The following is a 12,008-nucleotide window of genomic DNA, read 5'->3' as shown; positions in this document are numbered from 1 at the left end:
CTGGAAAAACATCTGTAATTCTCAACAGCTGTCCTCTGTTATTACTGCTGATATATGCTCATACAGTTGTGCCAATATTTTGATAAAAGACACATTGTTTTGGACTGGATCTGATTGTGTTTGGAGTATCTGCACTCCTGCAAAACACCTGCATATTCATATGCACGTCTATGTTTTAACACTTAAAGACCTGGAACTATTTCTGTGGTGACTAACAGCTGAATTGTCCTCTACATTTAACCTTTCCTAAGTGATTTATCACCATTTATTATGTCATCCTCTGCATTTTTTTTTCGCAAAAATCATATATTTTCCTTTATTTAATTCACTGATCATGTAGATGTTTATTCATTCATTCATTCATTTATTTGTTTTGAGCAGAAGAAAAAAATGCATCATTCTTTGTGTACAAGGAACTAATGGCAGCGCAAATACATTAGTAAATAAAGGTGATCAAGACAAAATAGCAATTGCCATGTACACTAGTGATAACAAAATAAATTCAATATGTACTGCTCAAAAAGGAGTGGGAAGAAGAAAAGGTGTTAAACTCCACCCCCATCTCACATTTATACAACACAACACATGACTTTGGCTTCCTTACGTAGCATCTGTTTAGAGATGTTCATAAAAGCTCAGAGTAAATTCATGGGTTATTATATCAGAACACTTTTGCAGCAAAATGTACAATTAACTGAACATAAAAACAAGCATCTACGACCACTCGTTAAAGTCGTTTATTAAACTACATGGGCTTTACTGGTGTTGTAGAAGATGACAGCAGTTCCACTAATCCTGTCCTTTGAGTTTAAATGCAGTTTATCAACTTTTCACGGTCATCAGATATGACCCATTTGGATGTTCAGAGGCGCTCTAGTTACCATGGAAACACCATCATCTTCTACTACATTGATTCACCAGTAAAATCCATAGAATCTGACAGATGACAGTGGATGGAGACACTTGTTTTTACATTCAGTTAATGATAGATTTAGCAAAAAAAGTCACTTTTTCTTCAGTTTTCTCTGTTTTAATACAATAACCTTTGAATTTATTATTATCCTATCTTGTTATTTATTTTATTTATTTTATTATCATATCCCTGTCTTCTGCACCTGCTTTTTATCTGTTTTAATGTGTTTGGTCTCTGTCTTTATCTACTGTATGTAAAGTGTCTTTGAGTTTCATGAAAAGCGCTATACAAATGAATTTTATTATTTATTTTTTTTCCCCTGTCGGTCGCTTTGAAAAAAAGCGTCTTCCAAATGCATAAATTATTATTATTATTATTATTATTATTATTATTATTATTATTATTATTATTATTATTATTATTATTATTATTATTAATAATAATAATAATAATAATAATAATAATAATTTACTCTGAGCTTTTACAAACATCTACATGATCAGTGAATTAGAAATAGAAAAATATTAGATTTTCACTGAAATAAAAAGAACAAATCAGTTAAAAAAGGAAGTCACCAGTAAATAGTTGTAGGTCTTTAAGGGTTAACATTAGACAGCTCTGTCCATCGGCTTCTGATGAACACATGACACGGCAAAAACACTGACTGTTCTGATGTTATTTTCTTTTGCTGTGCACTTAAATTCTTTTTTCACAGCCAACCTGTAAAAAGAATTATCTGCATGAAGCTACTGTCCACATTTATTTGTGTATATGTGAGAAAAATGTATATGTGTATTTCTGACTGCTGTGTTTTTCTCATCATTAACCTTGTCATGTTTCTTTGCTTTTTGCTGCACAGTTGGATCTATTCACCTCCAGTTCGGTCACATCACAGACCTGTAGTTCAGCTGCTAAAACACTGTTTCTTCCTCATTTTTTTTTAATGCATCAGCTTCCTCTTTGTACTTATTACTTCTAATGTGTTTCCTGAGATGTATTTTCCTGAACTGCTTCGACTGGACGTGAATATGAGCCAGCCTTGTTCTGCAATGTTTCACTTCACTGTGTTTGTGATTCCCATGTAGATCTCTGGCAAGAGATTGTTTCAATCTCCGATCTTTTTGCAGTTGCGTGTAAAAAGTAGGGGCCAGAGAGGTTTGAAAGTGACCCTTGTACGAGGCTATAACCTGGAGTCACTGTGGCTCTGTCTCTTACAGAACAAAGTGGAGGAGCTAAACCAGCGACTGAGGCAAGCTATTGATGGTCAGTCTGTCCTCTACCCACTGAAAATGTTACAGTTCAATCAGCTGATGTTCGCACTGATTATCGACAGAAAGTCTGTGAACGTGTAGGAGCTGTTTCAGAAGGTGAATGAGTTGCTGTTACAGCTCTGCCTGTGCTGCTGTGTCTGCGCTTTCTCTCTTAGACAGCAGGAACCTGCCTTTCGGTCGACCTGCTGTTCTGTTTCGTACCAAATACTCCATCCTCCACCACAGTGACTACATCAGCGGCTACAGCGAGGCGCTCTCTATGCCCCTGTGGACATCCTATACAGTCAGCAGACAGGTAAACACCACTCAGCTCTGCTAGGAACCCTTTGTCTATTACCTAAATAATATATAAATATTTATATAAATACTACATTTCTTAGTTTTTTCTTATATTTCACTTTCTCCTTGTTTCCCTTGTTGTTCTACCTGTCTTTTCTCTGCACTTGCTTGTTGTATGTAGCTGCTGTTAACTGTGAAATTTCCTCACAGTGGGATAAATAAAGTTATATCTTATTTATTTATTTTTTAACCCTTTCATGCATGATTTATGAAAACCTTAGTAAAGATTTTTTTCTTGAGTGTTTTATTCCTCCTTAGACATGAAAAAAAACAATGCGATCGATTTTTTTTTTCATGGAGTTACAAAAATGTCCATGCATTTAATTTTTGAAGTAAAGAAACACGTGTTTAAAACCCAGTATCAGAAAGTACAGAAGAGGATTAGGGCCACTGGAAAAAAATACAGTAAATTAAAATAAGGTCCAATATATGTATATTTTTAATTATTATTATGAAAAAAAGTCAGAATTCTGAGATTAAAGTCAGAATTCTGAGGAAAAAAAGTCAGAATTCTGAGATTAAAGTCAGAATTCTGAGTTAAAGTCAGAATTCTGAGATTAAAGTCCAGTGGCCCTAATCCCGTTCTGTAAGAAAGTAATATGAAAACAATGAAATAAAAACATTTTTAATGCTGCAAATCTGATATTCTCTCCCATTTTAACATATTCTAATGCTAGTTATTACTCACTTCATGGAGATAACATGCAAAAAAACCTTTGTGTCTAACAAATAACAAGCGATTTACACTCAAACATGTTAGTGCAGATCAGTTTTATCAAGAACAGCACAGGTACAGTAATGGTCTGAATGTCAGTGTATTATTATGGGATGGTGCATAAGCGTCCACTGTGTTGGCTGATATGGAACTAAAACAACAAAACCCATGAATATACAAGAGAACAGCTGGAGAAGAACTGTCCACTGGAGTGACCACTGTGCATGAAAGGGTTAATATTCAATTTTGATATTAAGATTTCAAAAAGCTGGAGCTTGGAAGTGTTTAGAGATAAAGTCATACTATAGATGAGAAAAATCTTTGGTATGACCCAAAGTTTATGATTGGAGTACTTTTTTCCCCCCAACTTTACTGACAACAGTTGAGTATACAGAACAAAAATTTAAACAAACAACAAGATGTCAAAAGGGAAAAAGCATTTGAACATATAAGTTTAAGAAAATAAAGCATAGATTTAAAAATACAAAACATAATATGCAAATAATAGTATAAAAAGTTAAATCAATAAATAAAAAATAACAAATCTGACAAATATAAATAAATAAATGCAACAGTGTTCAGTCAGTATTAAGGAATTGTTTATAAACTGCCAAGGTGTTAGAGCTTTTTTTATTTAAATAAATTCTAAAGATTTAATACAGTTTTCATGATTGGAGTACATTTATTCATCTAATTTGCATATTGTGACATCACAGGGCGGTGGCCATATTGGATTACATAAGTATTTGTAAAATTGAACTTTGAACATCTTTACATGGAAGTTTTCTTTGTGTTTTTTTTTTTGTTTTGTTTTGGTTTGGTTTTTTTGTCATTATATCCTGAAAATAAATTAACTTAAACATTAGTAGAAAGTAAAATGCAGTAAGTTTTAGCAGCTTTTTAGCCAAACAGCAGGGTAGCCAGATCTGTCCTTATCTATCAAAACTAAAACTAGATAAACTTTACTTACTAAACCAGTTCAGGACCACACCTTTCAAACATGATTTTCTTCTTCACTTTGAATAGAAACATGTCCTGAACTGGTGTTAGGATTAAAGGGCTCATGTCTGCCATCTATTGGTGGGAGGTGGTGACAAGATTTGTCAACTATCTGGAGCTATGGTCTGTTTCAGTCACTTATGTTGGTGCAGACTTTGGTGCTTAAAGGGACACCATCACATTCATTCACCCACATGTCCGTCTCCCTCCTCTGTCCTCTGTCCATGTCTCTGTTCAGGCAGAAGTGTCTCCGCTGCCTGAGTCTCTGTCCAACTGTGTCCGACCCGATACCAGAGTCCCTCCGGCCTACAGCCAGTCCTGTACCAACTACAGAGCAGACAAACACATCACATATGCCTTCTTATACCCGCCTCGTAAGTCAACAACACAACACAGTGAAAGTTCCTAACATGACATACATGTATACTCGGTGCCAATGAAAACGCAACACTTGAAGATTCTTATATTTTTTTAAATCGATGAGGATTTTTATTCCATAAGCTCTTTGGAATTAATCATAGGCCATTTCTATACAGTAAAAATAAAAAATCACATCCAAATGTGTTGACAAAAAATAAGGATAAAGAAAGAAACTCCAGGACCCCCAAAACCAACAGTCCCACAGCGGTCCTGGAGGTGCTGCAGCTCAGTGTAGCGGTCCTGCTGTGGCGTGGTCACAGGTGCTGGTCCAGGACCAGGTCTGTCTGCAGCTGAGCCAGTTTCTTCATGCCTCTGTTGCATCCTGACTATGGTGGACACATTGCATCCAAAATGGCGTGCCACCTGCAGAGCAGAGATTCCGGCCTCCAGGAGCCCCATAGCATGGCATCTGTGGTCACGTGTCAGTCTGGGCATCGCTGAGTTATTACAAATGATTTTGGTGCTTTTCAGCTTGCCTTTATATACAGAACATGAGCACTCCTGAACTGACCACAGTTCCTTAAGTTGAGCAGTTCATTGCTGAGCAATGACAAAACAAGTCTTATGAATGCAGACAAGTTCATTCAAGCGTGACAATAGCTCAACCTGTCTCAGGTTGTTAAGAAATTGTCTGGGATTATCTTATCCAGGTGAAACTGAAACATACTGATGCAGCTCAGGAACGATAAAACACATTCAAGTGTTGTGTTTTCATTGGCACTGAGTATAATATTTATACCAAAACAGTAGAAAGCCTTCTAAATGTTATGCAAATTTTATTATCTCCATCAAGGAGGTTCTGTTTTTGTCGGCACTGGTCCGTCTGTCTGTCTGTCTGTCTGTCTGTCTGTCTGTCTGTCTGTCTGTGTGCAAGATAACTCAAAAAGTCACCACTAAAATGTAATCATTTCTTCCTTGTGCCAGTATCAACATTTCCTGAAATTTTCATCCAGATCCGGGGCACTGATCTGCCTTAGCAGAGGTCTGTGCTCTCTGAGTGCTTCTAGTTTAGTCAGGGTTTTTTATGTTTATTAGGTTAAAAAAAAGAGGAAGAGAAATGTCACATTTTGTTGGTCAGTTTGGTTTAGTGTGATTTGTTCACAGTAACATCATATGTAGTATTCAGACCTACGTATCTGTGTATCGAATAATTTTGCTGATGCAATAAAAGCATCCACACACAAGGTTCAAGGTCTGTTTATTAGTACCCTTGGGTAGATTTGCTTCACTATCAAAGGCTGTTATTCACCACCTGGAAATTGACTAAAAAACCACAAGAATTCAGTCAATAATTTCTTTGCTCTATTTATTATTATTGTGACTTCAATTTTTTTTAAATTTTTTAATTGTATGTTCTTATTCTGGTTTTTATCCCGGATTGTTCTTATCTTTTCTGGTTTTTATTGTGTTTTATGGTATCTTGTTTTTATTTATTTGATCTTACCTATTTTATTTACTTATCCATGCTGCTATACCGATGAATGGTGGAACACTGAGCACTTTTTGTCCTGTCTGTAAGCGTGATCTAGTGCCTGTCTTACATGTTTAATGTATGTGTTGTTGTAATGCCAAGGCAATCACCTAGACTGCAAAACAAATCTACCTACGGGTATAAATAAAGTAACCTTGACCTTGACCTTTTATAATAGTTAATACTACCAGAACAACACCTTTGAATGACTGCAAAATATATATATAAATATATACTGGTGTTACTTTCTGTGTCTCATTTTTCTTTTTGTTGTTATATTTATCCCACCACAGTGAAAAAATATTCATGTCTGGCTCAATGTTGATATTGATTAATATTGACATGGCTCTATATCGCTGAATATCGGCATTAGAAACAACCTGAACAACCCTTATTTAAGCTTTAGAAAATAGCTATAACACCTCAGAAACCTCTATCAAAACCTCTTTATAATTCTTCATTTAAGTGATGAGTAAACGTGCCTTTAAATATTATGCAGAGTTGAACCCATAAAGACCCAAACATCCACTGTCGACCAAAACCATCTGCTGATCTAAACTGTTTAATACCTGTTGATCCACTAATCTAATCAATACATGTCAATAACTGGTGTCAAATACAGTTCACCATCTTTTCATGGTCATCAGATATGACTCATTTGGACGTTGAGAGGGTCCGTAGTTACCATGGAAACACTGTCATCTTCTACAACATTGATTCACCAGTAAAACTTACAGAGTTTGACAAATGACAGTGGATGGACACACTGGGTTTTTGATAAAATAAATTAATGCTAGATTTTGCTTTAACAGCCTTCGTTACTTCAGCTTTCTCTGTTTTTGATATAATAACCTTCAACTTTCATCTAAGCTTTTATGAACGTCTACATGAATATAGATGTTAAATATAAATATAGAGAAATATATAGAGAGAAACTATGGAGAAATAATCATTAAATATAGAGAAATATAGAGAAATAATCATTTGGGAACTGATGCAAAAGAAGCACTGGGTCTTTATGTGTTAATAAAATCATATACCGTAAATTCCGGACTATAAGCCGCTACTTTTTTCCCACGCTTTAAACACTGCGGCTTATACTCCGACACAGCTTATACGACGATTTTCCCTTCTTGCCTGCCACACCCCAGGGAAGAATCTGTCTATTGTTAGCAGGTATGCAGGAATGGATAACATTAACAACTTAACCTTTATAAAGTTAATATTAACACACACAAAAGGGGAACTTTTAAGGAAAAATAGTAAACCTTCAAATGTTAATATTGTTTCAAAAATATACAAAACTCTGAATGAAAACTCCCAATAAAGCTCTCCAGAGACCGTCATAAATTTAAAGCATCTCAGAATTAATGCGCACGTCGTGTGTAATGTTAAATGAAAATGATATTACAACAGACGTAATTACTTGTTTTTAATCTTTATATTTTAAAAATAAATTAAAAGTCCTACTCTAACGAAAAACAAAAATTTGTTCACTTTCAAGTGTCTTTCAAGTCATTTTAAGTCTGTGAATCCACAGCCGGCGCAAAAGCAAGTCAATCCTGTATCGGCACGAATCCAAAGGAAACCCCGATAAGTCCACCGACAAAAAAAAAGGAAAGAGAAAATGTGCTTTTATTACTATCCTTTAATTGCCTCATTTTTTGTCTTTTGTTTTTTAATCATCATATTAACAACGAATCAACCTGTCGATTTGACAGCAGGCTCACACATATCAGACCCATTTACATACAGGGAAGAATTTCATTTGAACTCACAGAAAACCTTTATCCAATTACCGTCCAGTTTTGACGCAATGAAAAAAAAGGTTCCACTGGGTCCCACAGACTCCCATAGAAGCCAGGCTTCAACAGGAAATGCACTGAGCACAGATCGTACGAGGAAACAGCGCAAGGGGAATGTATGAGAAGTGAACAACATGGAGTCTGAGGATTTGTGATAAAGCTGATTCTGAACAAACTCGTCTGTGAGATGAACGTGTTCTAACACACGTGTAGTCAATGAAATGTCAACACAACCAAACAGATTTAACCATTTCATTTTGGTAATGGTAGGGGAGGCCGGGCTTCTCTTGCAGTCCATGAGAAATCACCACTGGTGGACACCCGCGGCTTATAAACCGGCGCATCATATACGTGTACAAAATTGATTTTCTTTCTAAAATTAGGGTCTGCGGCTTATATTCAGGTGCGGTCTATAGTCCAGAATTTACGGTAGTTTGTGACATGATTGATATTCAGTGCATGATTTAAGTTCATCTTCTAACAGTTTTTTGTTGTTTTTTTTATCTTTACTGACAGAATTATCTTCAAACACAGAGAAAAAGTATGATGCAGTCCTCATCACCAACACTGTGCCCATGTATCCTGCATTTAAGAGTAAGTGAGATTAAAAAAAACTTTTTACTGAGCTGTGAGGGCAGTCCTGCTGAAACATACTCTATCTGGACTTTTATTTTTAAATCTCTTTATATATGTTTCTTTTCTTCTTTTCTTTTTTAGGGATATGGAATTACTTCCAGAGAGCGCTTGTGAAGAAGTATGCCACTGAGCGAAATGGGGTGAACGTTCTCATCGGTCCCATATTTGACTACGACTACGACGGCGTCAGAGACTCACCTGAGAAGATACGAGAGTGAGAAGAACAGACTGAACTCAGCATCTGTGACTGGAATGTACTGTTTTACAAGTCCATGAATAAAAACTGTGTGTTCTGTTGGCAGATACATGAGTGGAACCATACCCGTCCCCACTCATTTCTTCGTGGTTCTGACCAGTTGTTTAGACTTCACTCAGGCTGCAGATTCATGTAGCGGGCCGTTGAGCAGCGCCGCCTTCATCCTACCGCACCGGCCGACCAACGACGAGACCTGCAACGTAAGAACACCACGGATCAGTTTATTTTACACCAATAACCCTCGTATTAAAAGGTTTAGACCAGTGGTGTCAGACTCATTTTAGTTCAGGAGCCACAAACAGCCCGGTTCAACCTCAGGTCGACTGGACCTGTAAAGTATTAGCATAAAAACTGAAAAATAATGACAACTCCAAATTTTTCTCTTTGTTTTAGTACAAAAGGAAGGAAAATTATAGTATGAAAAAGTTTATATTTGGGTGCTTCTTCTTTTTTTCTTTTCTTTTTAACACCTTTTTTCTTTTTTTTTTTTTCTTTTTTCTTTCTTTTTTCTTTTCTTTTCTTTTTTTTCTTTTTTCCTTTTTTCTTTTTTTCTCTTTCTTTTTTTTCTTCTTCTTTTTTTTTTTTTTCCTTTTCCTAATATTTGGGTGCTTCTATGCCTAAAAACAGGACAGAGGGGTTAAATATTCAAATCAGATGTAGACTGATGTTGTGAAGCAAGTTTGGAAGCACTTTGGGTCAGTTTTAAAATAAATACTTACTGAGATAAAAGAGAAACTATTTTTCAGATAAAACACATTTTTTTTATATTATTTTACATTATATTTAATACAAAAATCTGTATGTAACAGTCAAAAGGACATAAAAATTATGCACTATTTTTTAAAAAAAATATCTCTTTATTCTTAGAACTTAGAACAAATGAACAAAAACATGAGTTTCAAAATTTTTGTATTGTCCCCACAGAGAAATTCAATCTCTGCGTTTTACCAACGTTAATACACACACACGGTACCTAGCATTAGCATTAGCATTAGCATTAGCATTAGCACACTGAGCTACTGTTGAAGGTTTGTTTTTTATTGAACAATGAACAATTGAACAAGCTATACACATACACCAAAGTAGGATAAAAAACAGTCACACTTCACAAAATATTTTATATTTCCAATATATAGATGCAAATATTTTTTATTTATTGATTTATTTTTCCCTGTGTACTGTTTATTTACATAAGCCTTTTTTGGCTTCTATCCTCTCCTGCACAATGGTGTCACTTAAATGAAAATTAATTTTACATTTTTCTCTTGCTGTTTATGACGTCCAAATAAACAGATAAATTTAAATGGAGGTAAAATAAAAAACTAGAAGCACTCGGAGAGCGCAGACCTCCACCAAGGAGATCAGTGCCCCCCCGATCACCACCAGAATTTAATCATTTGTTCCTTGTGCCAGTATCAACATTTCCTGAAATTTTCATCCAAATCCGTCCATAACTTTTGAGTTATCTTGCACACGGACAGACAGACAGACAAACCAACGCCAGCAAAAACAGAACCTCCTTGGTGGTGGTAATAAATCTAAATAAAATAAAAGAGCTCGAGGTATAGAAATAGAAATTATTTAAATTAAATAAGATTAAATACTTGACATAGTTTCCTTGTTTTACTCGTTTTAGAATTCATAATGTTCTTCAAATGACCTACATAATTGGAAAAAAGTGCTTTAAAAAACTATAATGTTAGGACACTGCTGTGTAAATTTAGTGCGCTACTATATTGAAGGTGCTCTGGGTCCAAATCCAGGTCTTCATCTTCACCGCAGATAAGGACACTGACAGGAGAATGAACCGACACGTTCCTGTTTGAATGGATTTGCAGCATTGTTTAAAAAGGATGGACTCATTTGTTAAGACTCATCTGTTAAGAATCCTGGTCATGATTTGGGTTCTTCTTCCTCCAGAGCTCAGAGGAAGAGTCTCGCTGGGTGGAGGACTTGATGAAGATCCACACAGCCCGGGTCCGAGACGTGGAAATCCTCACGGGTCTGGACCTGTACCGCAGAACCACCAGATCCTACCCTGAAATCCTGTCGCTGAAGACGTACATGCACACGTACGAGAGCGAGATCTGAACCCCGCCGGCTCTGCTCGGACCTTCTCCAACCGTGGTGGATTTATGTGGTACAAAAGCAGAGGCGTGTGGACCTCTGCGACACTGACTCTGGATCAGCCTTCGCTCTCACTGGAAGCTCCAGATGAAAACCTGCAGCTGAACGTTCACTTCATCCATCTGTTAAAGATACAAACACCACTGAGCTACAGCTGCGGCCGGCGCCTTCCACTTCACACTGTTCCGTTCAGCAGCACAAAAGCTTCTTCTTTTTCTTCTTCTTCTTCTTCTTCTCCGTTACTGATTTGCACTCGGATTCAGTGGGATTGAAATGGGAAGGACCTGACAGCGAAAGGAAAACAGCACATATAAATACTAATAACTCACATTCTTTACACATAGGGTGCTCTTTTTTTTTTTCGTTTTTTTGTAGCATGCAGTTATTATAAGCAAAAATCTGGTTATTTGAGCACAGTTTGAGGTTATATTAAAAGCCTGTATCCGTAAACGTATGTCATTAAGTGTAAATAGAAGCGAAACAGTTGAGGTACAAGATGTCTACAGTGATTCATCTCAAAAAAATGCAAAAAATGTTAAATGTTTACATGTCTTAGAAACTAAAATCCTCTGAGCCTCTAATGTATCATCCAGGTCGGTCCAAAAAAATAAAAATAAATCTTCCAGAGAACAACAAAATAAGGAACAGGGCTGGGAACCAAACAACCAAACATTAGCATGTTAGCTAAAATACATTTTTATTAAAGGGGTTATATGTCGTGTTTATATTCCATGCATCTGTATTATGAGATCATCCAGTTTACTTCTTCAAACTAAAACTCATAGATGCTTAAAATAACACTCTTCACATGGTGCATCAGCTGATAGTTTACATTATAGCTCTGTTAGCTTAGCTCTGTTAGCTTAGCACTGTTAGCTTAGCTCTGTTAGCTTAGCTCTGTTTTCAGACAGAAAACAGCCACAGTAAAACCACCAATCACCTGTTTTCTGTACAGTTTGTGTTGTCAATAGTTGCACTAAAGATCTGTTTTGGATCAACAAACAGCAACTTAGCAAAGATAACATCCCATAATAACTTTATACCTTCATAGACATC

The 12,008-nt window shown here is 36.1% G+C and overlaps 1 protein-coding gene across 2 annotated transcripts in view; it reads left to right on the top strand.

The window, feature by feature from the left end:
- Nucleotides 1-11,560, top strand: part of enpp2 (ectonucleotide pyrophosphatase/phosphodiesterase 2) — an 80,482-nt gene extending 68,922 nt beyond the window's left edge. The window contains exons 19-25 of one of the 2 annotated variants that reach the window (XM_030156948.1): nt 2,131-2,176; nt 2,340-2,479; nt 4,476-4,611; nt 8,450-8,527; nt 8,651-8,783; nt 8,872-9,025; nt 10,746-11,560. In XM_030156948.1, coding sequence (XP_030012808.1) covers nt 2,131-2,176; nt 2,340-2,479; nt 4,476-4,611; nt 8,450-8,527; nt 8,651-8,783; nt 8,872-9,025; nt 10,746-10,916 — 858 coding nt within the window. In that variant the 3' untranslated portion in view covers nt 10,917-11,560. Of the gene's footprint in view, nt 1-2,040; nt 2,177-2,339; nt 2,480-4,475; nt 4,612-8,449; nt 8,528-8,650; nt 8,784-8,871; nt 9,026-10,745 lie in introns of both variants that reach the window. The other variant, XM_030156947.1, reaches the window with a different exon arrangement.
- The last annotated feature ends 448 nt before the right edge of the window (nt 11,561-12,008 follow it).

Source organism: Sphaeramia orbicularis, chromosome 16 (genome assembly GCF_902148855.1).
Source record: "Sphaeramia orbicularis chromosome 16, fSphaOr1.1, whole genome shotgun sequence".
NCBI lineage: Eukaryota > Metazoa > Chordata > Actinopteri > Kurtiformes > Apogonidae > Sphaeramia > Sphaeramia orbicularis.
Note: the sequence above shows the minus strand (reverse complement) of the source record. Positions and strands in the feature narration are given on the sequence as shown.